The sequence below is a fragment of the Rattus rattus genome, chromosome 10, assembly GCF_011064425.1.
Source record: "Rattus rattus isolate New Zealand chromosome 10, Rrattus_CSIRO_v1, whole genome shotgun sequence".
Lineage (NCBI taxonomy): Eukaryota > Metazoa > Chordata > Mammalia > Rodentia > Muridae > Rattus > Rattus rattus.
This window is the reverse complement of record NC_046163.1, coordinates 38,143,030-38,169,401: the sequence shown is the minus strand read 5'-3', so window position 1 is coordinate 38,169,401 and position 26,372 is coordinate 38,143,030. Positions and strand designations below refer to the sequence as shown.

The 26,372-nt window shown below is 38.6% G+C and overlaps 1 protein-coding gene across 1 annotated transcript in view; it reads left to right on the top strand.

The window, feature by feature from the left end:
- The window catches only part of Pappa2 (pappalysin 2), a 253,101-nt gene that overhangs the window by 103,092 nt on the left and 123,637 nt on the right, over positions 1 to 26,372 (top strand). The window contains exons 7-11 of the mRNA XM_032915633.1: positions 1,476 to 1,965; positions 4,775 to 4,903; positions 15,802 to 15,893; positions 19,454 to 19,647; positions 21,620 to 21,766. Coding sequence (XP_032771524.1) covers positions 1,476 to 1,965; positions 4,775 to 4,903; positions 15,802 to 15,893; positions 19,454 to 19,647; positions 21,620 to 21,766 — 1,052 coding nt within the window. The remainder of the gene's footprint in view (positions 1 to 1,475; positions 1,966 to 4,774; positions 4,904 to 15,801; positions 15,894 to 19,453; positions 19,648 to 21,619; positions 21,767 to 26,372) is intronic.

The following is a 26,372-nucleotide window of genomic DNA, read 5'->3' as shown; positions in this document are numbered from 1 at the left end:
ACTGATCATAGAGGAATCTTTTCAAAACAAATCTGGGGGAAGAATAGAAAGCGAATGTGAAACTCACAGGAATGGACTGTTTTGGAAGTTGGTGGTCCACCCAAAGTCCTTTCTATGGCAAACTGTTCCGTGCTAGGACTTTAGTGCTGGTCTGACTCCTTGACCCAGAATTGTTTTCTCTTTAGTTTGGGGTAAAGTTCAAAGTTATCTGGCAAAGGGAAAGGAAATTCAAAGTTACGGTTGCAAATTCTTGTATTCTGAAAGGAACTAAGACAACTCTCTGGGTTTCTATTCCATATTTCATGTAATATCATAATAAACTTTTGACAGGAAGTGGTTCTGCTGACTGGAACATGGGGACCTGTGATTTGCTGGTATTTAGAGATAACTACTAGAAAATTCTGCCAAGAAAAAATGGCTTACTTTTGCTGTAGAAGGGCAAATGACAGATCCTATTTCTTTTAGAAGTTGTTTGTTCTTTTTTTTGTTTTGTTTTGCTTTGTTTTTGCTTTTAATGTATGTGAATACACTGAGCTGTCCTCCGACACACCAGAAGAGGGCATCAGATCCCATCACAGATGGTTGTGAGCCACCATGTGGTTGCTGAGAATTGAACTCAGGACCTCTGGAAGAACAGTCAGTGCTCTTAAGCGCTGATCCATTTCTAAATCTTATTTATAAATAAGAAAAATCAAGACTCATAGCTTCCGGCACAGTGTCCAGTAGAGCCTCAATATGGCGTTTCATTGTTCAATACTTTTGGTTCAATTTTCCTCATATGACGTAAAAGAAACTGATACTCATGTGGATTATTTCCCCCGAGCTGACTGCAATGTATTTGGGATATTTGATATTTTTCTTCCTTATATTTTTGCTTGGCTGATGAGTTCTAGATTTCCCTGCTCCATCATATGCGTTTGTATTTCCTGGTTTCCTACACATGGTTACCTACCTGCATAGACGTACTTGAACTGAAATAGAAATCACAGTGCATGACTTTAAAGTTTGGCTAAGAGTCATAGTGCCAAGGTGGGAACTCAGGAAATAAAAATTTAGAGATGAAAACCAGAAAGACCATAACAGTAAATTGAAGTTAGTATTGGGCTTTAAGAATGTTAACATAACATAGTTATTAATAAACTATGTATAGATAATTCTCTGCTCAATTGTTTTTTATAAGGACAGAACTTAATTTTTCAGCATTACCCTTATGGTTCCATCTATGGCAGCATTGTCCCATTCTATTTCCATTCCCCGTGGACTCTCTTGTTTAAAAGTCACAGTGTGCAAGTGACAGTAGTGGGAGCAGATGTTTTACTTCTACCCTTTGTCCTGAGGAACATTTACGAGACAGCCCTCAAAATGATGAGCTTCCTATAAGAATTCCAAAGTCTTCTTCATCCTTCTGAAACGGATTGCTCCTTTGCATGATTTTAAAGGTGACTCCTCACGCATCTTTTCTCTCATCTCCGCAGGGCCTCCTGATGTTGATCAGCCCTGTGAGCCTAGCTTGCAGGCCTGGAGTCCTGAGCTCCACCTGAACCACATGAATATGACGGTGCCCTGCCCAGCAGAAGGCTGCAGCTTGGAGCTGCTTTTCCAACACCCAGTCCAGGCAGATACCCTCACCCTCTGGGTCACTTACCTCTCCGTGAACTCTTCCAAGGCCTTCTTTGACATCGAGATCTTGCTAGAACACAAAGAATCTATGCATCTTGGGCCCTTAAACACTTTTTGTGATATGCCACTCACCGTCAAACTCCACGTGGATGAGAAGGTCGTGGGAGCGAAGGTCTATACCTTTGATGAACGAATGGAAATTGATGCTGCTCTCTTGACTTCTCGGCCCAGTAGTTCTTTGTGTTCCGGATGCAGGCCTGTGAGTTACCAGGTTCTCAGAGAGCCTCCTTTTTCCAGTGGCTCGCCCATGGTGGTGACGCATCCACATAGGAAGTTCACAGATACGTAAGTTGGACAGCAGAACCTTCCAAATCATGAGACTTCTCAGGACTTTGTTTCAGTTTGGTTATTTCTGCTTCTACTTTTTAATAATTGGTGCTTTTAGTTGGAGGAGAGTAAAGAAGTCCAGGGGAGCGTTTATCCTAAGTGACATACATAAATGAAGAAGAAATGTTTCATAGAAAAGGGAAAAGCAAGTGTTTTGACTGCCAATGTCATCATTATGGTAATGGGGAAATTAGTGTGTGAGGTATTTCAGTTGAGCAAGTGAAATTAATACTAAAGTTGACCAGAATCAGATTTTTCTGACTTGTGGCAATTTTATTTTGGATTCCTTCTTGAAGCTTTCCAATAATCAGCATGGTTTCCATAATTTGCAAGTTATAGTGAATCCTTCCATAGTTACACTAAAAGGTCACAGGTCTTTCAAATGTTAAACACAGCTTCATGATTCATCCATAATGTATATTTTATTTTTTCCTTTCCTTAAAGATTTCCCCCCTCTCCATTTCTTCTCTTCTGTTTCTAGTTTTCAGTTATTTCACTTGACGTCTTTCCCTCTACATTTAGTGCATTCTACTGTGCTCCTGGCACAGTATGCTCAGTGTTGGAGATGCAGACTGGGTTAAGAATTTCATGTCTGCCTTAGATGCTGGTAGAGTGAAAGGCAAATCCTCCCCTCCCCCACCTGGGATTGCATGGCAGGCATAAGAGGGTACAATAGCTTTATCAGAGGGGCCATGCTAGTTAAGTTTTGCCACATTAGGAGTAATCAGATTACAGTAGCACACCTTTTTCGTTATTCTATGCATGGACCAGCTGATAGGCTCTGGATTGCTTGCTTGCTTCTAGGATAACATCATACACACAATGAGGTCCTCAGCTGAGACAGCGGACCTGGCTGGGACTGTGAGGACTCTTTTCCTCATGACCACTCAGCACTCTCTTGGGCTGCTTCTCCTGGATGAATGTCTGTTTCGGGGGGGAATTCCTAGAAGCAAGAACAGTAAACCCTCCACTTCTTATAATTTTCAAGTTTCTGATACAAATTCTTCGTAATAATGTAACACGCCAAATTCCAGATTCAAATAATAAACCTCCTTTTCTTAAAAGGAGAGACAGAAGTCACACGAAAGGTACAGGTGTGCATCTTGACTGGGGTAGACCTTTTGCAATCCACCACAGCTATAAAACCTAGAAGAAAATGTCCAGTTTGAGCTCTAGTATATCTTTCTTTCTGTGGCTGTTCTTCTTCAGCATCAGAAGGTTGAAAAAATGGCTAAGGAAATTAAAGAAAGTGGAATTCAGATCATGAGGTACCTTTAGAAAGCAAACTTAGCATGATTTAGATTATACAGTCAGTTGATATGCTTATTTTATGATATCCATCCATAAATATTTAAAGCTGGTAATATCCTGTTTTATAGGTAGAAAACTAAGGCTTGGCTTACCTCAGAGCTAATAGATGGACATTCTAGGAATCAAACTCTATTTCCAACTGACTCCATCTTCTTTCCTCAGTAGAACACTGCCCTTCACAGACACAGCTCATGGGAGGTCCAAATTACCTGCTGCTGTGTTTTTCCCATGATAAGAATAAACACACAGTAGCATTTCCATCCATCCTTGTTCCTAAAACAGAGCAGTATAAAACTTTAAAGCATGGTTGGACAAGAAGAAACCACCCAATAAAAGAAACCAACCACCGACATTGATTGGAATAAAATTGGGTTTGCTTTAAAAAAACATCTGATTTTTTTTCAAAAGGGAAAACTAATTTGAAATTTTTGAGTCTTTAATATTTAAGAGTCTTTAATATTTAGGTGTCTTTCCTATTAAAATACCTAAAAGCCAGTATAGAAGATTTTAAAGGTATTTTGGAAACCCCAAGACATTTCCTGTTTGCTGGTTGCTACATCAGATTGTGGGGTGGTGATTCTGTGGTTGCATTAAAGAGTCTGTTAAGGAAAGAGAGAATCTTGGCAGGAAATCCTCACTGCCCACTCCTGGCAGTCCTAATAATTCATCAAGATCGTGTCCTCCAGACTACTTGCATCCTATCTTGAGTTGGCTGGTACTTTCCCAATCAGGACAATCACTGGGTAAAATTAAGACAAGGCAGAATTCATCTTTGAAACCTGCAGCCCCATTCATGAGCTCTTTCACTACTTAGTCAACATCTTGTGTCATACACTCACCACTTAAAAAATCACCAGGGACCAGAGAGTCTGATACATTCCTTCAATCTCTCTGGTCAACTGTACCAACTCCGTTCTTGGCATTTGGAGGTAGAGAGCAATTTACTCTGTTTTGAACTGGAAATTTTTACCTCTTCCAAGTGGTATTCAGTTGTGTGCTTCCTTCTATGAAATGCTTGTTCCAATCTTTCCAAGGCAAGAATTCTCTTTTAAGAAAACTGTGGCCCATAAATCCAAGAAAGGACTTCACTGAGCCGATGCACTGAAATTCTAATCTTCATGTAGTTTGATTACTTTAAAAATATAGCTTACCGGTTTTTCAATAGTTGTTCTATAGTTCCTTGGTTAAAAACGTTACATGGCATCATCCTACTTTCTCAGGGCCTATCATAGTCAGTGTTAACCCACCAGGCTATATTTACACATGGAGCCAATAGAAATAACTATATAGTCAAACTCAAGGCTGCTCATAGGATTGGATATTTATCTTTGTTTCAGACAATTGGCATAATTCACATTTTGTTTCACATAATAGTTTCCTTAAACTCATGAGAACCAACAATAAAGGTTATGCCACTTTGCGGATGTTAAGGTCTTAATCTCATTGGTTTCCACAGGGAGGTCATCCCCGGGCAGGTGTATCAGTACCAAATTCAAGCTGAAGCTGGAGGGGAACTTGGAGAAGCTTCACCTCCTCTGAGCCATATTCATGGAGGCCCTTACTGTGGAGATGGAAAGGTAGAAAGGTAAGTCACATGACTGAGCTAGGTCGTGCTCCCCTGCTCAAAGAGGCCCAACCTTGGTGTGAGCTGGACTCAACTTTAAAATGCACAGGAGCGAGGGACTTCATGAACCTCCTGTAGAAATTCTAGGGTCTTAAGAGGTCACTGGCATTTCTGCATAGTCCTGAAGGGGTTTATTCTGACACTGGTCCCCTGAGTGTTGAGATACAGAGATGTTTCTTTGGGGCCCCCTTAAGGCCTCAGTGAAGAACTGCAGGGCAGTGAGGTATGGGAAGAGTTTCTATAGATGATGGTTAAATAATACTAAAGAAGGATATAATTTGGACCAGTGGTCTGCTTGTTCAGTTTTATTAACTGGAGGTGATTTGAGGAAAGGGATGTATTCATTTGACCCACTTACAGCTCTTCTGTAAACATAACAAAGGAAAATATAGAATTACTACGTTGGTCCCTTTACATCCTATGATCCGTTTTCTAATGTCCTGTGTTATCAGTCTAAGAAATGAATTCATCTGGTTTGCCTAGAACGTGTCCAAGTTTAGTACAGACATATATCCAGTCTTAGGATACCCTCAGGCAGTTGGTCAATCCTCATCTAACATACCCTTCGTAGTCATCTAACCTATATTTCCATAAAGCTGGGGAGTGGAAATCTGGAAGGCAAAGATGATGCATTGCCAAATTCTACCATAGGATGACCCGTCTTTCTGTTTCTCAGATGAGGAAAATATGTATTCAATTCTCTGGCCTTTTTTGGGATTCCATCCAACTATTGATCATTGGACATTGTTTCTCTTCTTGGTCTTTTGAGGCCCTCAGGCCATGATATAATCTTAATTCATCACATTAAAGCATAAATACTAAATGTTCCTTCCCATCTGAATACAACAGAGGTCATCGAATATGTAAATCTCACTCATTTGTCCTTGCTCCTCCCTAGCACCTCCTCAGCATGCTAGCTCTCTTCTGGTGACATTCTTCAATTGTGGCCACCATAAAGCCTTGGGATATCACTTGCCTGTGCCTGTGTGTATTTAGCAGAAGGTGGTGCAGGGTCATCTTCCTAACTTAGTAGTCATATTTATCCCCATTTCTTGAAGCAGCGTAACTAGAGGGTCTCTGCTAGTGGGTCTCACAAGGTTCCATGTTCAAATGTACTTCCTTAGCTTCTGTTTGCTTACTTGGCTGGATAATCGGTACTATTGTCCAAGGGAGTCATTTCTGAGTCCCAGTTGTGTTTCACCTTGGGGCACCCCAATACACAAGGCAAAAAGGAGCCAAGTAAATTGTTTAACCCACTTGGTTCCAGAGAGAAGACTATCAGGTTGAGCGCTAAGGAGGGGCCTAAGATTTTGAGCAGCACTCATTTGGGAGTTGATTTTCTTGGTACATGCTGTCCACCTGTCATCTGACACATGTGGCACTTAAGACTTCAAAATATGTTGAATGCAGCTAAGATGCGCAATATTAATTCTAATATAATTAAGCTAATTTTGTTTTCAAACCAAAACTCAATTTAGTTGTTAGGAAAAAAAACTTAAAGTATAACTTGAAAGTTTGGAACAACTTCGATAGATGAACTGACTTTTCCAACAATGAATATGCAATTGAAGTAAAAGGCAAATATTAAAATGATTTAAGTGAAAATGAGTTAATTAAATGTTTAAGTGTTGGGGATACAAAAAGAATGCTAATGTCTCATCAATCATTTTATATTGATTATATATTATTATAAAATATTAATGGTAATATTTTAAGTATCCCCATTGGATGAAATATAGTATTATAGTTAATTGTATCTTTTTTTTTTACTTTTTATGTGACTACAAAAAAATTTCAAAAATATGTATGACTCTCATAAGATTTCTATTGGGCAGCACTGTACAAAATGAATTTTCTTCCAAATAAAATTGTAAAGTTGCCTCTTTCCGAGATTATGTCCAAAACCCCAAGCGGGGAATCATTAGGGTACAGTCTATTGAGCAATCCTCTCTCCATATACAAGTAAACAAGAAATGGAGCTTTGGGATGTTTCCTGAACATCACATGGTAGACCAGGTACCTGGGCCCTTTCTAGTGACCCATATTGATTTTGTCTGAAAAGAATGTGTGAAGGGGCTGGAGAGATGGCTCAGCAGTTAAGAGCACTGGATTCTCTTCCAAAGGACTTATGTTCAAGTCCCAGAATCTACAAGCTGGCTCACAACAGTCTGTACCTCCAGTTCCAGGGAATCTGACACTCTGATCTAGCCTCTATTGGTACCAGATACACAGAATTACATGCTGGTAAAACATTCATAAATGCTGGACATAAATAAAGCTTAAAATATTATTAAAATGTATGACGTACCATGTAGGTAGTGTTTTGGGGGTTACATTTTTAGCCTTTATTTTCAGTTCTGGTGATTAAACCCAGGCTTTCTACAAGCTGGGCTAACATTCTATTAGTCAGCCACACACAATTCCTTTAGCTATGCTTTTCCTATGTTTGTATTCCTGTCTCCTGTTTTGTCTTACAACTTAAAACATGATTACTATGATTTGCATCAAAACCATGGTTTTAATATTTATAAACGCTCATGTCTAATTCATTTTTAATCCATCTCCTTAGTATACTTGGAATAATGATGATCTATTTGTGATATCCTGGTTTTGAGAACCTTTTAGAACTTCAAATTTCTTTATATATGGAGCTAAAATCTATACTGATTTGGACATATTGAAATGTAAAGAAGAAAACTGTAAATCATAACCATTTTGCAATTGCCAAATTTTACTTTTTCATGCAAGTTTCAACTTAGCTTTTCTCTATTCTGTTCCCATAACATATTTTATAAAAGAAATCTCATTGAAGAGTAAGTTACCTACCTCGCCCTACATTTAGATATCAACTAAAGTTCAAAGATGACATTTTTTCCATCATATATGATATTTGCCACTAGGAAGTAAGAAGTGTGACTTGAACCCTAACTATGTCATTGACTAAGTCACCTGCAATTTGTCATACTTTAATCGCTTACTTATATATAAACAGGGGATTCGATTCTGAAATATTCTGAATTTTATAACTTCACCTTTATAGAGGAAAGCGATTAAATGAAAAATGATTTAAAAATTAGATAAAATCAGTAGAAGATGACGCAGATGTTCTATAAGATGGCACAGCCTCGCTATTTATGTTTTGTTGGCTTTGGTGTTTTGTGAGAGAGGCTCTTTTTGTACATCCAAGGCTGACTCAGAATATTTATGTGTCTAGAGTAGTGTACCTCAGTGTCCAGGAAAACAAACTACCTTTTAAAAAGGCCAATATTTTTAAAATTAAACATATTAAATACTTTTATATAAAACACTAAAATTCACAAATCCCATGTGATGTTTTTGATACATTGTATAATATTTAAATAGATTGAACACACCCATCTCTTCATATATCACTCTTTTCATGTGTAAGCAATTCACATCCTCTCTGGCTTCTTTTTTTTTTTTTTTTTTCCAGAGCTGAGGACCGAACCCAGGGCCTTGTGCTTGCTAGGCAAACGCTCTACCACTGAGCTAAATCCCCAACACCCCTCTCTGGCTTCTTGAATACACTACATATATATGTTTTAGTTTGTCCACTGACTAGAGTCCTCACGAGGACTTGAGGACTTCCTCCCTTGTCATTGTAATTCAGAGCACACCAATATTCCCCCTCAGTCTTTTCTCTGTTTACTTCAGTCTCTGTAAACCAACATTCTACTTTCTGTTTTTTCCCCTCCATCTTTATTAAATTGGGTATTTCTTATTTACATTTCAATTGTTATTCCCCTTCCCGGTTTCCAGGCAAACATCCCCCTAACCCCTATGCTTCCCCTTCTATATGGGTGTTCCCCTCCCCATCCTCCTCCCCATTACCACCCTCCCCACAACAATCACGTTCACTGGGGTTCAGTCTTAGCAGGACCAAGGGCTTCCCCTTCACTGGTGCCCTTACTAGGCTATTCATTACAGGGTCAGTCCATGTATAGTCTTTGGGTAGTGGCTTAGTTCCTGGAAGCTCTGGTTGGTTGGCATTGTTGTTCATATGGGGTCTCAAGCCCCTTCAAGCTCTTTCAGTCCTTTCTCTCAATCCTTCAATGGGGGTCCCATTCTCAGTTCAGTGTTTGCTACTGGATTTCCCCTATATATTTACCATATTCTGGTTGTGTCTCTCAGGAGAGATCTACATCTGGTCCTGTCAACCTGCACTTTGCTTCATCCATCTTATCTAGTTTGGTGGCTGTATATGTATGGGCCACATGTGGGGCAGGCTATGAATGGGCGTTCCTTCAGCCTCTGTTCTAAACTTTGCCTCTCTATTCCCTCTTAAGGGTATTCTTGTTCCCCTTTTAAAGACGAATGAAGCATTTGCATTTTGGTCATCCTTCTTGAGTTTCATGTGTTCTGTACATTTGGGGTAATTTGAGCATTTGGGCTAATATCCACTTATCAATGAGTGCACACCACGTATGTTTTTCTGCAATTGGGTTACCTCACTCAGGATGATATTTTCCAGTTCCATCCATTTGCCTATGAATTTCATAAAGTCATTGTTTTTGATAGCTGTGTAGTATTCCATTGTGTGATGGAGCATGTCTCTTTGTTGTATGTTGGGGCATCTTTTGGGTATATGCCCAAGAGAGGTATAGCTGGGTCCTCAGGTAGTTCAATATCCAATTTTCTGAGGAACCTCCAGACTGATTTCCAGAATGGTTGTACCAGTCTGCAATCCCACCAACAATGTAGGAGTGTTCCTCTTTCTCCACATCCTCACCAGCATCTGCTGTCACCAGATCATAGCCATTCTGACTGGTGTAAGGTGGAATCTCATGGTTGTTTTGATTTTCATTTCTCTGATGACTAAAGATGTTGAACATTCTTTAGGTGCTTCTCAGTCATATGGCATTCGTCAGCTGTGAATTCTTTGTTTAGCTCTGAACCCCATTTTTAATAGGGTTATTTGTCTCCCTGCAGTCTAATTTCATGAGTTCTTTGTATATTTTGGATATAAGGCCTCTATCTGTTGTAGGATTGGTAAAGATCTTTTCCCAATCTGTTGGTTGTCGTTTGTCCTAACCACAGTGTCCTTTGCCTTACAGAAGCTTTGCAGTTTTATAAGATCCCATTTGTCAATTCTTGATCTTGGGGCATAAGCCATTGGTGTTTTGTTCAGGAAATTTTCCCAGTACCCATGTGTTCGAGATGCTTCCCCACTTTTTCTTCTATTAGTTTGAGTGTATCTGGTTTGATGTGGAGGTCCTTGATCCACTTGGACTTAAGCTTTGTACAGGGTGATAAGAAAGGATTGATCTGAATTCTTCTACATGCTGATCTCCAGTTGAACCAACACCATTTGCTGAAAATGCTATCTTTTTTTCCATTGGATGGTTTTGGCTCCTTTGTCAAAAATCAAGTGACCATAGGTGTGTGGGTTCATTTCTGGGTCTTCAATTCCACTGCTCTATCTGTCTGTCTCTGTACCAATACCATACAGTTTTTATCACTATTGCTCTGTAATATTGCTTGAGTTCAGGGATAGTGATTCCCCCAGAAGTCCTTTAACTGTTGACGATAGTTTTAGCTATCCTGGGCTTTTTTGTTATTCCAGATGATTTTGCAAATTGTTCTGTCTAACTCTATGCAGAATTGGTTTGGAATTTTGATGGGGATTGCATTGAATCTGTAGATCACTTTTGGTAAAATGGCCATTTTTACTATATTAATCCTGCCAATCCATGAGCATGGGAGATCTTTCCATCTTCTGAGATCTTCTTCAATTTCTTTCTTCAGAGGCTTGAAGTTCTTATCATACAGATATTTTACTTGCTTGGTTAAAGGCACACCTAGGTATTTTATATTATTTGATACTATTATGAAGGGTGTCATTTCCCTAATTTCTTTCTCAGCTTATTTCTCTTTTGAATAGAGGAAGGCTACTGATTTATTTGAATTAATTTTATACCCAGCCATTTTGCTGAAGGTGTTTATCAGGTTTAGTAGTTCTCTGGTGGAATTTTTGGGATCACTTAAATATACAATCATATCGTCTACAAATAGTGATTTTTGACTTCTTCCTTTCCAATCTGTATCCCTTTGTTCTCCTTTTGTTATCTGATTGCTCTGGCTAGGACTTCGAGATCTATATTGAATAAGTAAGGAGTGGGCAGCCTCCTCTAGTCCCTGATTTTAGTGGGATTGCTTCAAGTTTCTCTCCATTTAGGTTAATATTAGCTACTGGTTTGCTGTATATGGCTTTTACTATTTTTAGGTATGGGTCTTGAATTCCTATTCTTTCCAGGACTTTTATCATGAAGGGGTGTTGAATTTTGTCAAATGCTTACTCAGCATCTAATGAAATGATCATGTGGTTTTGTTCTTTCAGTTTGTTTATATAATGGATTACGTTAATGGTTTTCTGTATATTAAACCATCCCTGCATCCATGGAATGAAGCCTACTTGATCATGATGAATGATTGTTTTGATGTGCTCTTGGATTCGGTTTACAAGAATTTTATTGAGTATCTTTGCATCGATATTCATAAGGGAAATTTGTCTGAAGTTCTCTTTCTTTGTTGGGTCTTTGTGTGGTTTAGGTATAAGAGTAATTGTGGCTTCATAGAAGGAATTCGATAGCGCTCCCTCTGTTTCAATTTTGTGGAATAGTTTGGATAGTGTTGGTATGAGGTCTTCTATGAAGGTCTGATAGAATTCTGCACTGAACCCATCTTTTCGGTTGGGAGACTTTTAATGACTGCTTTCATTTCTTTAGGAGTTATGGGGTTGTTTAAATGGTTTATTTGTTCCTGATTTAACTTCGGTACCTGGTATCTGTCTAGGAAATTATCCATTTCCTGCAGATTTTCAATTTTGTCGAATGTAGGCTTTTGTAGTAGGATCTGATGATTTTTTGAATTTCCTCTGAGTTTGTTGTTATGTCTCCCTTTTCATTTCTGATTTTGTTAATTTGGACACACTCTCTGTGTCCTCTCATTAGTCTGGCTAAGGGTTTATCTATCTTGTTGATTTTTTCAAAGCACCATCTTTGTTTCTGTTGATTTTTTTTATGGTCCTTTTTGTTTCTACTTGGTTGATTTCAGCTCTGAGTTTGATTTTTTCCTGCCTTCTACTCCTCCTGGGTGTATTTGCTTCTTTTTGTTCTAGAGCTTTTAGGTGTGCTGTCAAGCTGCTGACATATGTTCTCTCCTTTTCCTTTCTTCAGGCACTAAGAGCTATGAGTTTTCTTCTTAGCACACCTTTCATTGTGTCCCATAACTTTGAGTATGTTCTACCTTAATTTTCACTAAATTCTAAGAACTCTTTAATTTCTTTCTTTATTTCTTCCTTGACCAGGCTATCATTGAGTAGAGCATTGTTCAACTTCCATGTATATGTGGGTGTTCTTTCCTTATTGTTATTGAAGACCAGCTTTAGCCTGTGATGGTCTGATAGGATGTGTGGGATTATTTCTATCTTTCTGTATCTCTTGAGGCCTGTTTTAGGACCGATTATATCATCAATTTTGGAGAGAGTACCATGAGGTGGTGAGAAGAAGGTATATCCTTTTGCTTTAGGATAGAATATTCTATAAATATCTGTTAAATCTATTTGGTTAATGACTTCTCCTAGTTTGTCTATGTCTCTGTTTAATTTCTGTTTCCATGATCTGTCCATTGATGAGAGTGGGGTGTTGAAATCTCCTACTACTATTGTGTGAGGTGCGATGTGTTCTTTGAGCTTTAGTAAGCTTTCTTTTATGTATGTAGGTGCCCTTGTATTTGTAGCATAGATATTTAGGATTGAGAGTTCATCTTGGTGGATTTTTCCTTTGATGAATATGAAGTGTCCTTCCTTATCTTTTTTGATGACTTTTGGTTGAAAATCGATTTTATTCTGTATTAGAATGGCTACTCCAGCTTGCTTCTTCAAACCATTTGCTTAGAAAGTTGTTTTCCAGCCTTTTCCTCTGAGGTAGTGTCTGTCTTTGTCTCTGAGGTGTGTTTCCTGTAGGCAGCAAAATGTTGGGTCCTCATTGAGTATCCAGTTTGTTAATCTGTGTCTTTTTATTGGGGAATTGAGTCCATTGATGTTGAGAGATATTAAGGAATAGTTATTTTTGCTTCCTGTTATATTCATGTTTGGATGTGAGATTATGTTTGTGTGCTTGTCTTCTCTTTTTATGTTGCAAAACAATTAGTTTCTTGCTTTTTCTAGGGTGTAGCTTGCCTCCTTGTGTTGGGCTTTACCATTTATTATCCTTTGTAGGGCTGGATTTGTAGAAAGACATTGTGTAAATTTGGTTTTGTCATGGAATATCTTGGTTTCTTCATCTATGTTAATTGAGAGTTTTGCTGGATACAGTAACCTGGGCTGGCATTGGTGTTCTCTTAGGGTCTGTATGACATCTGTCCAGGATCTTCTGGCTTTCATAGTCTCTGCTAAGAAGTCTGGTGTAATTCTGATAGGTCTGTCTTTATATGTTACTTGACCTTTTCCCCTTATTGCTTTTAATATTCCTTCTTTGTTTTGTGCTTTTGGTGTTTTGACTATTATGTGATGGGAGGAGTTTCTTTTCTGGTCCAATCTATTTGGAGTTCTGTAGGCTTCTGGTATGTTTATGGGCATCTCTTTCTTTAGGTTAGGGAAGTTTTCTTCTATGATTTTGTTGAAGATATTTACTGGTCCTTTGAGTTGGGAGTCTTTACTCTCTTCTATGCATATTATCCTTAGGTTTGATGTTCTCATTGTGTCCTGGATTTCCTGTATGTTTTGGGCCAGTGTCTTTTTCTGTTTTACATTATCTTTGACAGTTGTGTTGATGATTTCTATGGGATCTTCTGCTCCTGAGATTCTCTCTTCTATCTCTTGTATTCTCTTGGTGATGCTTGTATCTATGGCTCCTTGTCTCTTCCTTTGGTTTTCTGTATCCAGGGTTGTCTCCCTTTGTGCTTCTTTAGTGCTTCTATTCCATTTTTAATTCCTTCACCTGTTTGATTGTGCTTTCCTGTAATTCTTCCAGGGACTTTTGCATTTCCTCTCTATAGGCTTCTGCTTGTTTATTTGTGTTTTCCTGCATTTCTCTAAAGGAGTTCTTTATGTCTTTCTTGAAGTCCTCCATAATCATGATCAAATGTGATTTTAAATCTAGATCTTGCTTTTCTGGTGTGTTTGGATATTCAGTGTTTGCTTTGGTGGGAGAATTGGGCTCCGATAATGCCATGTAGTCTTGGTTTCTGTTGCTTGGGTTCCTGCGCTTGCCTCATGCCATCATGTTGTCTCTGGTGTTACCTTGTTCTGCTATTTTTGACAGTGGTTAGACCATCCTATAGGCCTGTGTGTCAGGAGTGCTGTAGACCTGTTTTCCTGTTTTCTTTCAGCCAGTTATGGGAACAGAGTGTTCTGCTTTCAGGAGTGTAGTCTTTCCTGTCTACTGGTCTTCAGCTGTTCCTGTGGGCATGTGTCCTGAGTCCACCAGACAGGTCACTTGGAGCAGAAAAGTTGGTCTTACCTCTGGTCTCGGGACTGAAGTCACTCCTCAGAGCCGGGTTTGAGCTTTCTGTAAGGGCAGCAACCAGAAGGGCCTACCCCGCCTTCTCTCGGGACCCCGTGCACAGGGGGCCCAAATAGTGCTAGGCCTTTTCCTCTAGAGTTAGAAATGGGGACAGACAGTAGTCTCCTCTGGCTTCCCATGTGTGTCTGCCCCTCTGAAAGTCAAGCTCTCCATCCCATCAGGTTTGGGTGCAGGGAGCTGTTTGACCAGGTCCCTTCAGATCCGGGTGGTGTCTGGACCACAGCATTGAGTGCCCCTATCTTCCTGTTCCCAGAGGCCCTATACAGTCCTCTTGGGCCAGGGATGTGGACAAGGGTGGGTTGTACTGACTGTCTCTCCTGCCCTGCAGTCTCAGGAGTGCCCACCTGTCTGGGCGCTGAGCTCTCTCTCCCACAGAGTTTGGGAGCAGGGAGCTGTGGGCCAGGATCAGCGAGGTTCAGGCCCCAGCTAGAAACCCAACATTCTACTTTCAATGTGTATGAGATTATTTTCCTTTTTCCCAAATATGAGCAACCTCACAGGATAGTTAGTTCTCTTTCTGTGCCTGCTTTATTCAACATGATCTCCATCTCTATCCATGCTGCTTTAGAGGACTGGCTTTTTTTCCTATGAGGCTAGACAGTATTCTATTGGATGTGTGTCACAGTTACTTTTCCATCCATTGATTGACACTTAGGTGGTTTCTATCTTTTAGCTATGTCAAAGAATGCTGCAATGAATATTACATTACCGACAACTCTTTGACATACTAATTCCATTTCCTTTGAATATACCCAGGAGTTAAATTTCCAAGTTACATATTAATCCTGCGTGTGTGAGTGTATACCTGTGCACGTGTGTGTGTGTGTGTGCATGTGTGTGGTTGTTGTACTCAGTTTCTTTTATCCAGATTTTATAATTTGCCATCTAAATGAGATTGCTTTCTAGAATTCTATTTTCCATATTGTTTATTAGTGTACTACAATGCTACTGTTCTTGTAAATCACTGGATCTAACAAATAAATAAAGCAAATTTGAAAGACACAAATCAGCTAATTCCAAGTCTCCATTTATCACAGGGCTGGTGGTTCATCTCACCAGGCACACTTCAGAAGTTCTTCCACATGTTCTTGAGCTATAATTCACTTGATTTCTAGGAATTCCTAAAACCCCCAGATGATACTAATCTACCATTTTGCTAACCTCACTTCTACTTTAAATACTGTTTATTTAGTATTTTCTGTAGATTATTACATATTTTTACACAGCTTTTAATTTTTAAAGCATGATGAGTTGAAATGAATTGATGGCAGCTGAATGAGCAAAAGTCACGTGTATCTAAATGTATATTTCTAGGAGTATGGGAGAAATGTGTGATGATGGAGACCTGTTGAATGGAGATGGGTGCTCAAGAGCATGTGAACTGGAGGAAGGCTTCAATTGTGCAGGTGAGCCTAGGGGATTGGGATCACATCTTATTTTTAGAGCTATATCACTGTATTGTTTTTTGAATTCTTAGTGTCCTGTATCTTAATGATGATTAAAACAATAACCCCAAATATTTCACATACAGCTACTTTTAACCATGAAGAAACTAAACAAAGGCATGAAAGGCTTAAATAATTTTTTTCTTATTTATCTGAATGTGCTAGCTAGGATTTGAGCCAAGGAAGAGCAGATCTAGAATTTCATGTTAAACAGATTGTACTGGTCCATAGCTTGACCTTACCAAGGCCTTTCTTGGGTCCTCATGCATATACCAAAAGCCAGATAAGCAGAACAATCATGTAGGTTCTATATACAAATTAGGGCCAAGAATAAGGCAGAGGAGAGGCAAGATATCTCTTGATATCTAGTTTGGTAGATGAGACCATAAAGACTAGCAGAGGGCCATGGTGTTTCCTGACCTGGGGATGACTTCATATCTAAACTCTTGGCATTAAGGTGTAGCACACAACCCTCCCCCTAGTTACAATGAACTATCTATCCATGGACACATTTCTTAGATGCAAACTATTACCCATCCTGTACATTGCAATGATTGTCTGGAGTATAACCCCACATCAAACTCATCTTAAATATCAGTGCATTTGAAACCACTTCAGCCTCCTTTAACTCTTGAGACAATGTAGCATATTATAATATGTAGAACTTGTTATTAAGGTGTCAACTACTACATAAAACAGGGTGACACCCCTGCTCTCCAGCACCAAATCTCTGAGTCGTAGACTCTTAACATCACCTATCTGATTACCTAGTCCTTCGCCAACCCAAACAATGGTCCACTGAGTGCCCTGTGTTAAGTAGCATCACATATACCCCAGTGTCTGTAATGCAATAACATCTGAAGGAGACTGTTTCCTTCCAGATAGATGGAGTAGTTTAGAGTCCAGCTTTTCAGTTAGAGAAGTCACTTCTATCCAGTCCTGAGAAATGGGCACATAGTTTCAGCTTACATAATTCTGGCAATGTAAAAGGTACTTGAAACAGATGGTTCTGTTTAACAATGGCCTTATCTGCTCTAATTTTTTGTCACCCAGTTTTCATTTTGTACATTGAGACTCAGACCATCTTAGTGACTCATCAAAGGGTATACAAGGGCTCTGCCAAGCTGGCCCCAAAATGTAACTTCTAATATATTGAACCAAGTGAGAGTTGCTTATGATGAAGCTACAGAGGATACATTTTTTCCTGTTTTATTTGACTACCATTCAGATATTTGAAATGCCTCTTCACTCTTCTCCTTTCCAATCCAAACATCCCCCTCATGTGATTAGGTTTCCAGACCCTTTCCTATTTACCCCAACCTGGCATGCTTTGTACGGTCAATGCCCAGAAAGGAATCCAATACCCCAGATGTGGTCTGGCTGTGTAGAGTATACTGAACAAATTACCCCCCTCTTTTGTGCACAAGTATTTGTTAATGCTACCTCTGTTTGTATCATTTCTTCTTGGTAGCCACATAGTGGTCACACACGGAAAATAGGCACACAGTCTCCGCACAGTGTGCCATCTCCAGTGGGGCTCAAGTCTCATTTAACTCAAGAACAGCATTCATGTTGTTTCTATCTCATTTGATCCTTAGACTCATATTTTCTCAGTCTCTCAACTCCAGTAAGACTATATCACAATTACTGTAACTATACTTAAAATACCATATTTAAGCTTAAATTTAAGTAATTGGCTGAGTTAAATTGATGTGGTATATCCTACTATTAGACATCTTTTTTGGTGAGTAAATTTATTGTATGTTAAACATATGATTTTACTGTTACTTTTCAAAAAAATAGATTAGTTGGAACATGTTAAATGTGATTTAAAGAAGTCCATTATTTTCTTATGGAATTGCAAAAAAAAAAAAAAAAAAAACAAAGTGTTAGAAAAAAAACAAGAAATGAAAAGGAGCAATACCTGAGTTATGGATAGAAGCTATATTATATATGTATATAATTGTCATAAATAATAACAAAGGCAGAGAGAGAGAGAGAGAGAGAGAGAGAGAGAGAGAGAGAGAGAGAGAGCTTGCTCTGCTAGGAATGTTGTTTCAAATGTACATATGCTGGATGAGATCCTGAGGACGCCATAAATTTGATCGACTGCAGATGAAGACTTTAAGTGGGCTTAGAACCATGTCCTATAAAGAGTAGCTTACACTGGCATACAGAAGTAGGTTTACCATGGAAGGGTAAATCTCAGACAATTATTAGGGAAAATAATAACTGTATATGGGTGAGCAGCTGACAAATTGCCAGAATATATCTGTGGAATTTCTATGAGGAAGAAAATAAGTAATGAAAAAGCATACTATAGTAATAATAAATCTGAGCTATAGTTTTACTGAGTTGGTGCTGAATAGTGCAGACTTGTTTTGAATCTTAATTCTACTTCAGTATCCTGTTGCTTTAAGTAGATATGAGAAACTGAGTTGTGCTATCAATATTAATTGCTATACATTTTGATGGACAGCTTCCCACACTAAAAGAAGCCAGTCTACAAAAAAGCAAAACTATATACCTAGTAGAAACTGCCCAGTGTGGAGGGGTAGAACTTGCCCAGTGCATTCAGGTTCATCTTACAACTCCAATGGTTTCCCCCAAATATTCCTGTCTTCTTTGTGTGTTATGCTCCAGTATGAGGTGGTACAGGCTGAGAGAGGAAATGGGCCTTTATTATGTAAGTCTCACTCAAACCAAGCACCATAAATTGTTAGAGTCACTTTTCAATTCAAACAAACTCATTTAGATGTGTATTTCTCATTTAAAAAACAAACAATAGGAATAAAAAAGAAACCTTCACACCTCATGGTTGTCCTAAGCTGAGAGACCTGAAGCCTCCATGAGACAGAGTCTATGTACAGACTTTCACACAGGACCTGAGCAGTTATGTGCTCAGAGAAAAACAGCTCAGTGGCAAAAAAAAAAATCTTAATTTGGTGAAGAACTCCTTAAATAATTGAATGTTTAAAAAAACAGTGAAGGAAACTCAAATACATCTACATCATACTGTTTATTTAAATTCTAATTTGACTTTTTTCCTATGTCCCATGTGTTTCTAACATACTCCACATCTCATTCAACTTTCCCTAAAATACCTTGGCTAGACATGATAGCACATGCCTGTAATTGTAATACTCGAGAGGCAAGAAAGTCAGGAGTTCAGAGCCAACCTAGGCTACCAAGACTCTGTTGCATTAAATCCCAACAAAACAAATCAAATAAAATCAACTTTTCCCCTATATACAGGTTATAGAGCTTTTTCTTCTTTACCCTTCTCTCCCAAGTCCAACCTTTCCTATAACTTTATTAGATTCTGATTCTTCCCGCATAAAGAGTGACCTCTTTTCTCCAAGAGTGTTGGGATTAGTATTTTGGTGGATACAGTGCTCTCCAGTTATCACAAGATTGTCTTTAGAGTGTTGAAGAAGAATTGCTGGGAATACTATCATTTTAAATTTCCCCTAAAAGATATGAAAAAAAATTCTATAAATGTTATCCATGTTTCTTTGCAGGGGAGCCAAGCCTTTGCTACCGGTATGAGGGAGATGGTATTTGTGAAGCTTTTGAAAAGAAAACCAGCATCATAGACTGTGGCCTTCATACTCCGGAAGGATATTTGGACCAGTGGGCTAGCCAGGCATATTCCTACCATGAAGACAAGAAGAAGTGTCCTGTTTCCCTGGTAACAGGAGAACCTCATTCATTGGTAAGTTAGGCCAGAAGAGTGGATTCGGGGCTGTCTGAATGTTTGGGAGCTTGGACCTTATCCAAGATGTTATCATCCTGCTTTGTCCGCACCAAGTTCAGAATAAAGTAATCATAAAATCCAGTACCTCTTATGCACACTACTCAAACTCAACACCAGCCATGTAACTCAAGGCATATGCAAGAACCTTGAAGTTTAACATGCAGCTATTATAAACTATGTTTGGTCGCTACATGTGGTGGAGGTTAGTGTGAATGGATGAAAGGCAGCAATATAAGAGATCAGAAAGTCTGAATTACACAGCTGGACCTACTGCTATTAATGTTACTGTGAATATGGACAGATTATTTACCCTCTTTTGGTCCACATTTATTGATATCTATTGTATATAACAGGTCAGTGGAGAGCAAATTTTATTTAAATTATTATTGAAGAAGTGCTAGAGTTAATAGTTAAAATAAACTGAGTGAATTCTTTGAATTCTTTCCCCTATCTACCTAGCAGATCTTGAGAAGACTCTCAGAGAGTGTGCTAATGGGATTGGTGAATTAAGATTGAAAACTTAAGACAAGACGAAGGGCAGTTGGCTCTTGGGTACCATTCCAGATACTTTCATCACCAAATAGCCTCTCTGCTCAATGGGCAAGATAGTCTCCAGAGATAAAACCAGGCCTCTGGGTATTGGAGGGCAGGATGAAAGAACTGTATTACAAACTCCCACTTTGGGGTTGGGGATTTAGCTCGGGGGTAGGGCGCTTGCCTAGCAAGCGCAAGGCCCTGGGTTCGGTCCCCAGCCCCAAAAAAAAAAAAAAAAAAAAAAAAAAAGAACAAACTCCCACTTTGAGGAGGCATTTCTCAATACGTAGAAGGAATTACTCAAAATGCCTGTCTCCGTGTCTCATCAATGATGCCAGTGTATAGATTCCAGTACGTTCATTCTTAGTCTGGAGTTTCCTTTTCCTTGCTACTAACATGGTTATTGCCACTGTAAGCATGAAGTAAACATTGTGTGTGTGTGTGTGTGTGTGTGTGTGTGTGTGTGTGTGTGGTGCCTGGGGTTTGAACTCAGGGCCTAGCACAGTCACCGAATGCTTTGTCATTGAGTTGTGCTCCTAGAACCTTGCATTTAGCTTTCCATGGGGGGAGGGGAAGAAGGAAGCAGGTCAAAGGGATGGCTGTCCACTGCAGCTGAGTGTTTGCCCATGCTTATTGGGAAAATGGAAAATTTTCTAGAAGCTCAACACTAGATATTTTGCCCCAATCTTACTGGTCTATTTAGTCACCTTTATTTGTAGGAAACCTTAAGGAAATGAGTATTTACTTAACTGGATAACTTTGAACAATGCTGATGTTCGTTAGTGGAAAGGTGATTGGGCAAGAAGATACAATGAGGTGACTAGCCTTTTCTGCCACATTCTCTTTGCCAAGTCTTGGCGTTTGTATCCTTGGAGTTTCGGAGCTCAGTGGCAAAGACTGAGGAGAATCGGTGATTCTGAGTTCATGGCAACTCTCTGAAGTGGCTTTTAGTCTAGCCTGAATGTCTTCTTTAAGTGTAGTAGGAGATATTTTCTGGAGTTTTGCTTCTTGGAGTCTCTACCTAGCCCTGTCTGCCTGATTCAGTATCCTCCCTACAGGGTCAATTGCTGCAGATTGGTAATGACCTAACCATCACTCTGGAAAGAGTTGCAAAGTGAACCCTTGGGTTAGTCTTCTGAAGTATGCCAGAAAGGTTCACTTTCCCATACTGATGATGGACAGAGAGTTGTCCTATGTGTTTTTCTTCCCTGGTGAGATACATATTGGGGGTAACAGCATTGAGAAATTCTTCTATATGAATTGTGGATTTTCTGCACTCTCCATCTATTAGCATGGCCATTAAGCATGTAGAAGAGAGAAAAGTAGGCTTTATGCTGGCAAGCTTTCTTGACTTAATTTACGTGACACTTAATTTGGGATTGATAATGCATTTCAGATTTGTACTTCACGCCACCCGGATTCATCCCCATATCATCTCTTTCCTGGCTGGTTTCCCTGTGTCTTCAATCTGAAGAAAGACCAGGATGCAGGCAGGGAGAAGTCGAAAGATAGCCTGCAGAAGGAGAATGAAATTTGGCTCGAAGTAAGTGACCCAAATATCTGTCTGTAAATCCAGCAAAGAGAGACACACGTGCATGCAAGCGTATGGGTAAAATTCAGAATTTGATCGATTTGTTAGAAATTTTCCTTTTGTTATCTCAAAGTATTTATGTCTTAAATTTATTTTCATCTTTCTCTGAAGTTTAGACTTCCATATGGGTAATCACTCTTGGAAAGTAGTATAGACCACAAACATGTAAAATGAGAAATGGATAGCTCAACTACCCCAATTGACCATAAAAATAGAAGCATGGGGTGACTAATATCACAGTGGCAAAGGCTCCGCTATGCCCCTTGTCTGTTGCATTGCAAACATATCTGGATTTCTTTCGCACAGCTTTTGAGTAGTTTTGTTTGTTTGTTTGTTTGGTTTGTTTGTTTGGTTTGTTTGTTTGTTTTAATGCCTAGGATTTTGGGCAGCCTAGGCTGTTCTCAAATTCTATGCCTCTGAGGAAGACCTTGAAGTCTTGATCTCACTCCATCTGATGAGTGCTGGCATGACTGGTGTATACCACCATAGGCAGCTTATACAGTGCCAGTAAGAGAAGTCAAGGTTTCACATGTAATAAGCATACAGTGTGCTGGGTGAAGCACATTGTCAACCCCAGTTTTAGGTTTATTTGAAAAACATGATAGTGTGTTCTTACTGGATATTGTGGTGCATGTCTTTAATCCCAGCACTTTGGAGGCAGGGGCAAGCATCTTTCTGTGAGTTCAAGTATAACCAGGTCTACATAGAGAGTTCTGGGACAAGGAGGCCTATGTAGAGAGACCCTGTCTCAAAATTTTTACCATGTTCTTCTTGTGTTTTATTTTTTCATCATCCATCATTATAGTCACAAGATTCATTCCTACTGCTCTCCTTAGTCAAAATGTTAATCTTCATTCCAGTACAAGAAAAAAATATATGCTAATATTAACAGCTCAGTCATTTATGTTAAAAATTTCCATATTTGGATTACCTAAAAATTTTCTTCATTTTCATTACAATGAGTTCTGCTCTAAGTGTTTCTGCCCATTTCTTTCAGTGACCATGTGTAAGCTGATGATAGGCTCTTGGTTGGATAGCTTTGGTAGAAGATTGCAAATAATTAGTCATGCTAATTTATATTCCACAGGACATTTCTAATTTGTTACTTGCCTTACCTTTTCATCAGTACTTGATATTTTAGGTTTTGACTTTTACCCCTTCTTTTGAGTGGGTGAAAGTACCCTCCTGTGCCTTCAAGATACACTACATAATTAACAAGATAAGGAATCTATCTTTTCTATGGATAGTGGTCATTGTGTATCCTTGTTGTTACATTTTGTTGTTTACACACATAGTCAAGTCTTTATTTAGTTCTTCATTGGGTTACATAGCATATTCTTAATTCATATAACAGAGTCATAATTTTCTGAATAGAATTTCTTTTTCATTTATACGATCTTCAATGTATCATAAAACTTGGTGGCTTTTCCTTCCACCTAAGGGTACCATTAAAGGAAATAAGTTTCAAGTCTTTGTGATGTCTAATAGATTTGTTTCCTTTGTGCCTGGTATGTATTGTGCAGTATAATAAATCCTCACCTTCTCCAAAGAGCTGCTTTCCTTCTGTCAACTTCTAGAAATGTTCCAGTTTTGCTTTTTCATATTTATGACTCTGATTCCATGAAGTTTTTATGCATTGAGTGAGGAAAAAGTTCGCAGTCTCTGCCCTGTGCACGTTCAGTAGATCTAGGGTCAATTTAATCCAACTCAGACCCACTATGCTGCCAGTTACCTTGTCAGAAACCCACAGCAGTAGACATGTGATGGCTGGTTTATTGACACGATTCTGCACTTTACCCCATTAGTTCATTTTCTTTGAAATATTAGTATACTTCTCAGTACTAAACATTCTAATCAATCTTAAATCCCATGGCATAAGTCTTAAAGATTCTTCATTTTCTTTCAGAACATATTAGCTATCTCAATCATTATCATTTAAATTTTATATGAATTTTATTATCATCATCTGTTTTCTGTCAGTCCTGCTAGGGTTTATCATTTTTTCTAAGTTTTCATATAATCAACCAAAGAAATGTATACTTTCATTTTGTTTGTTTTCAGGGCTGTGAAATTCTAGATACGTTTCCAATCATCGAGCTACAATTATACTTTAAACTTGTGTTTCTTTTTCTGCTAACTGAAAATAATACATTGATAATTGTCCTTTGGTTTTCCCATATATATGTTCTTACACACACACACACACACACACACACACACACACACACGCAGAAAGGGCAGCCCTTGTTTCACACTGTATTGGGAAATCAAAATATGACTCCCCAAAGTTAACAATAATAGACATGAAGATTATATTGTTTTATGAACCCCTAAAACATTTTTCTCTTCAAATGCTCTTGTATTTTAGGTTAAGCATATGTGGAAGAGTAATATAACAGAGCTTCTTTTGACTCTTTAGTTCATTCTGACGTAAAACAATGGCAAGACAGAGAATCAATGTGTTATATTTCTTTGCCAAGTCCCAAAGATACCAAGGTAGTTTATCCTTTACTTGTCTTTTCCTTATATGGCCCCTTTGTCCGATGAGACTTACATGACAAAGCTAGTGTTTTCTTATGATGGTGAATTTTCTTATACAGATCTCCATAGACCAGCTCTGGCACTTATTCTTCACTCTTTCCGGGTTATTTAACACCCCCAAGAGTCCTTTTAGTATGACCTACCTTTGTTTCTTTATATTAGATCCTCTAGGACAGCAGTTCTCAACCTATGGGTCATGACCACATCTATATCCAAAAATACAATCATGACAGTAGCAAAATCACAGTTATGAAGTAGGAATAAAAATTACATTATTATTAGTTTGGGGATCACCACCACATGAAGCATTGTATTAAAGCATTTGGGATGGTTAAGAACTACTGCTCTATGGAGTTGTGTTTTTTCTGTCAAAACTACATTCCCTATTTCTGGTGATTGCAGTTTCACCAACTTTCTCTACCATCATGTCTGATCTCCTGAGTCACCATTCTTAGAGCTGGTTACTTCCACATCGTCCATTGATCAGATCTTGCTTCCAGTAACATCATTTTTCTTTGTTGCATTTTAATATCCTCTTTTGATTATCCATTTTGGCAGATTTTCACATGTATTGTTTATGACTGGGGAGCAAGTTGAATGTGCAGCAACATGTGTATTGTCTGTCTAAGTCAAGTCAGAGCTTCATTCTGTATGATAGAAGAGAAAAGATAGAGAGCGAAAAGAGAAAAAAATCATGGAAATAAAATAGTTCCAGTCACTAAGAGTTTGCTGCAATCAAGTTCCCATTTAAGTCATTTTGATATTAGCAAGGACAGGAGTAGTTTACTGGTCAAAATTCATGCCTGTTACTTGCAGGGAGATGTGTTGTTGGTGTCATTGTTGTTCCAAGATTGGCAGTGAAATGTTTACTCAGTTGCTATTAGTATATTGTATCACTTTGATGTGAGTCATGTTGGTGAGTCACTGGTTTTAGTTAAGCTAATTTTATGGCACTATTTGTAGATATGTGAACTATGCACACAGTTGCCAGAGTATATTTTTGAATTTCTCCATCTTGCTTATAAATTATTTTTCCTAACAGAAAAGTGTGTCTTTTCTTAATCTCTAGGAACACCCATTTAAACCCTGTATGTTCCTATTTTCTTTGAAGTACTTCTTCTTATAGTGTACTTTAAAATACACTAATTAGAACCAACTCAGTCTGCACTTGGTAATGTCACTCCCTTAGTGACCTGAACTGTTGTATACTGATGATCTTTTCTTTACACTCTCTGTCCTTTCTCTTCTATCATAATGAAGGAAACCTTAACCAAACACCTGACCCTGGACACCTTGTAGAGATATTGCCTAACATTGTCTTCAAGATATATCTATTGGGATATGCATTAAGATTTGGGAAATATTGCTCCCAATTAAATAAGCAATGTAAACACTAGAGCCTCTGTTCTTATTTCTGTGAGCCCTGATCCATTTTTCAGTTTTTTCTTTGTTCTAAGAAACTCCCATGCAAAGCTTGAACTAGGCCATCTACCTTGAAAGACTCCAGCTTCCTTGTTCTCAGTAACATGTGCCTGCCAAGGACCCCTCCAGGGCTTGAGCCTCTCTCTAACTGGCCTTCTTTACTTTTACTCTACACTGCTTTGGATATTAAAAATAGTTGAGACAGAATGTCAGATTCTTTTTTAATTTGATCTCTTTCCTTCTGAAATATTAAGCTCTTTTGTCCGATGGATCTGCTTATTCTCAAACATCATCATCATCATCATCATCATCATCATCATCATCATCATCATATTTTAGGTGTATATCCTATTCCTACTCCCCCAGTAATCTAGGAGAATAATTTCTATGTAGCATGTAACTTAAGAGATGCATGCTAGATCCAGCTACGCCCTAGAATCAGCAGCTCCCCATTCCTCCTTGCCTGTGGCTGAAAATGGCTACATGCAACATTTCTGGATTAGAGCAAAATCACCAATCATCAAAAGTTACATTATTGGATAAGGTATTTAGTAAAATATTGATTTCGTGAATCTGTATAGTACCAAATAAATTA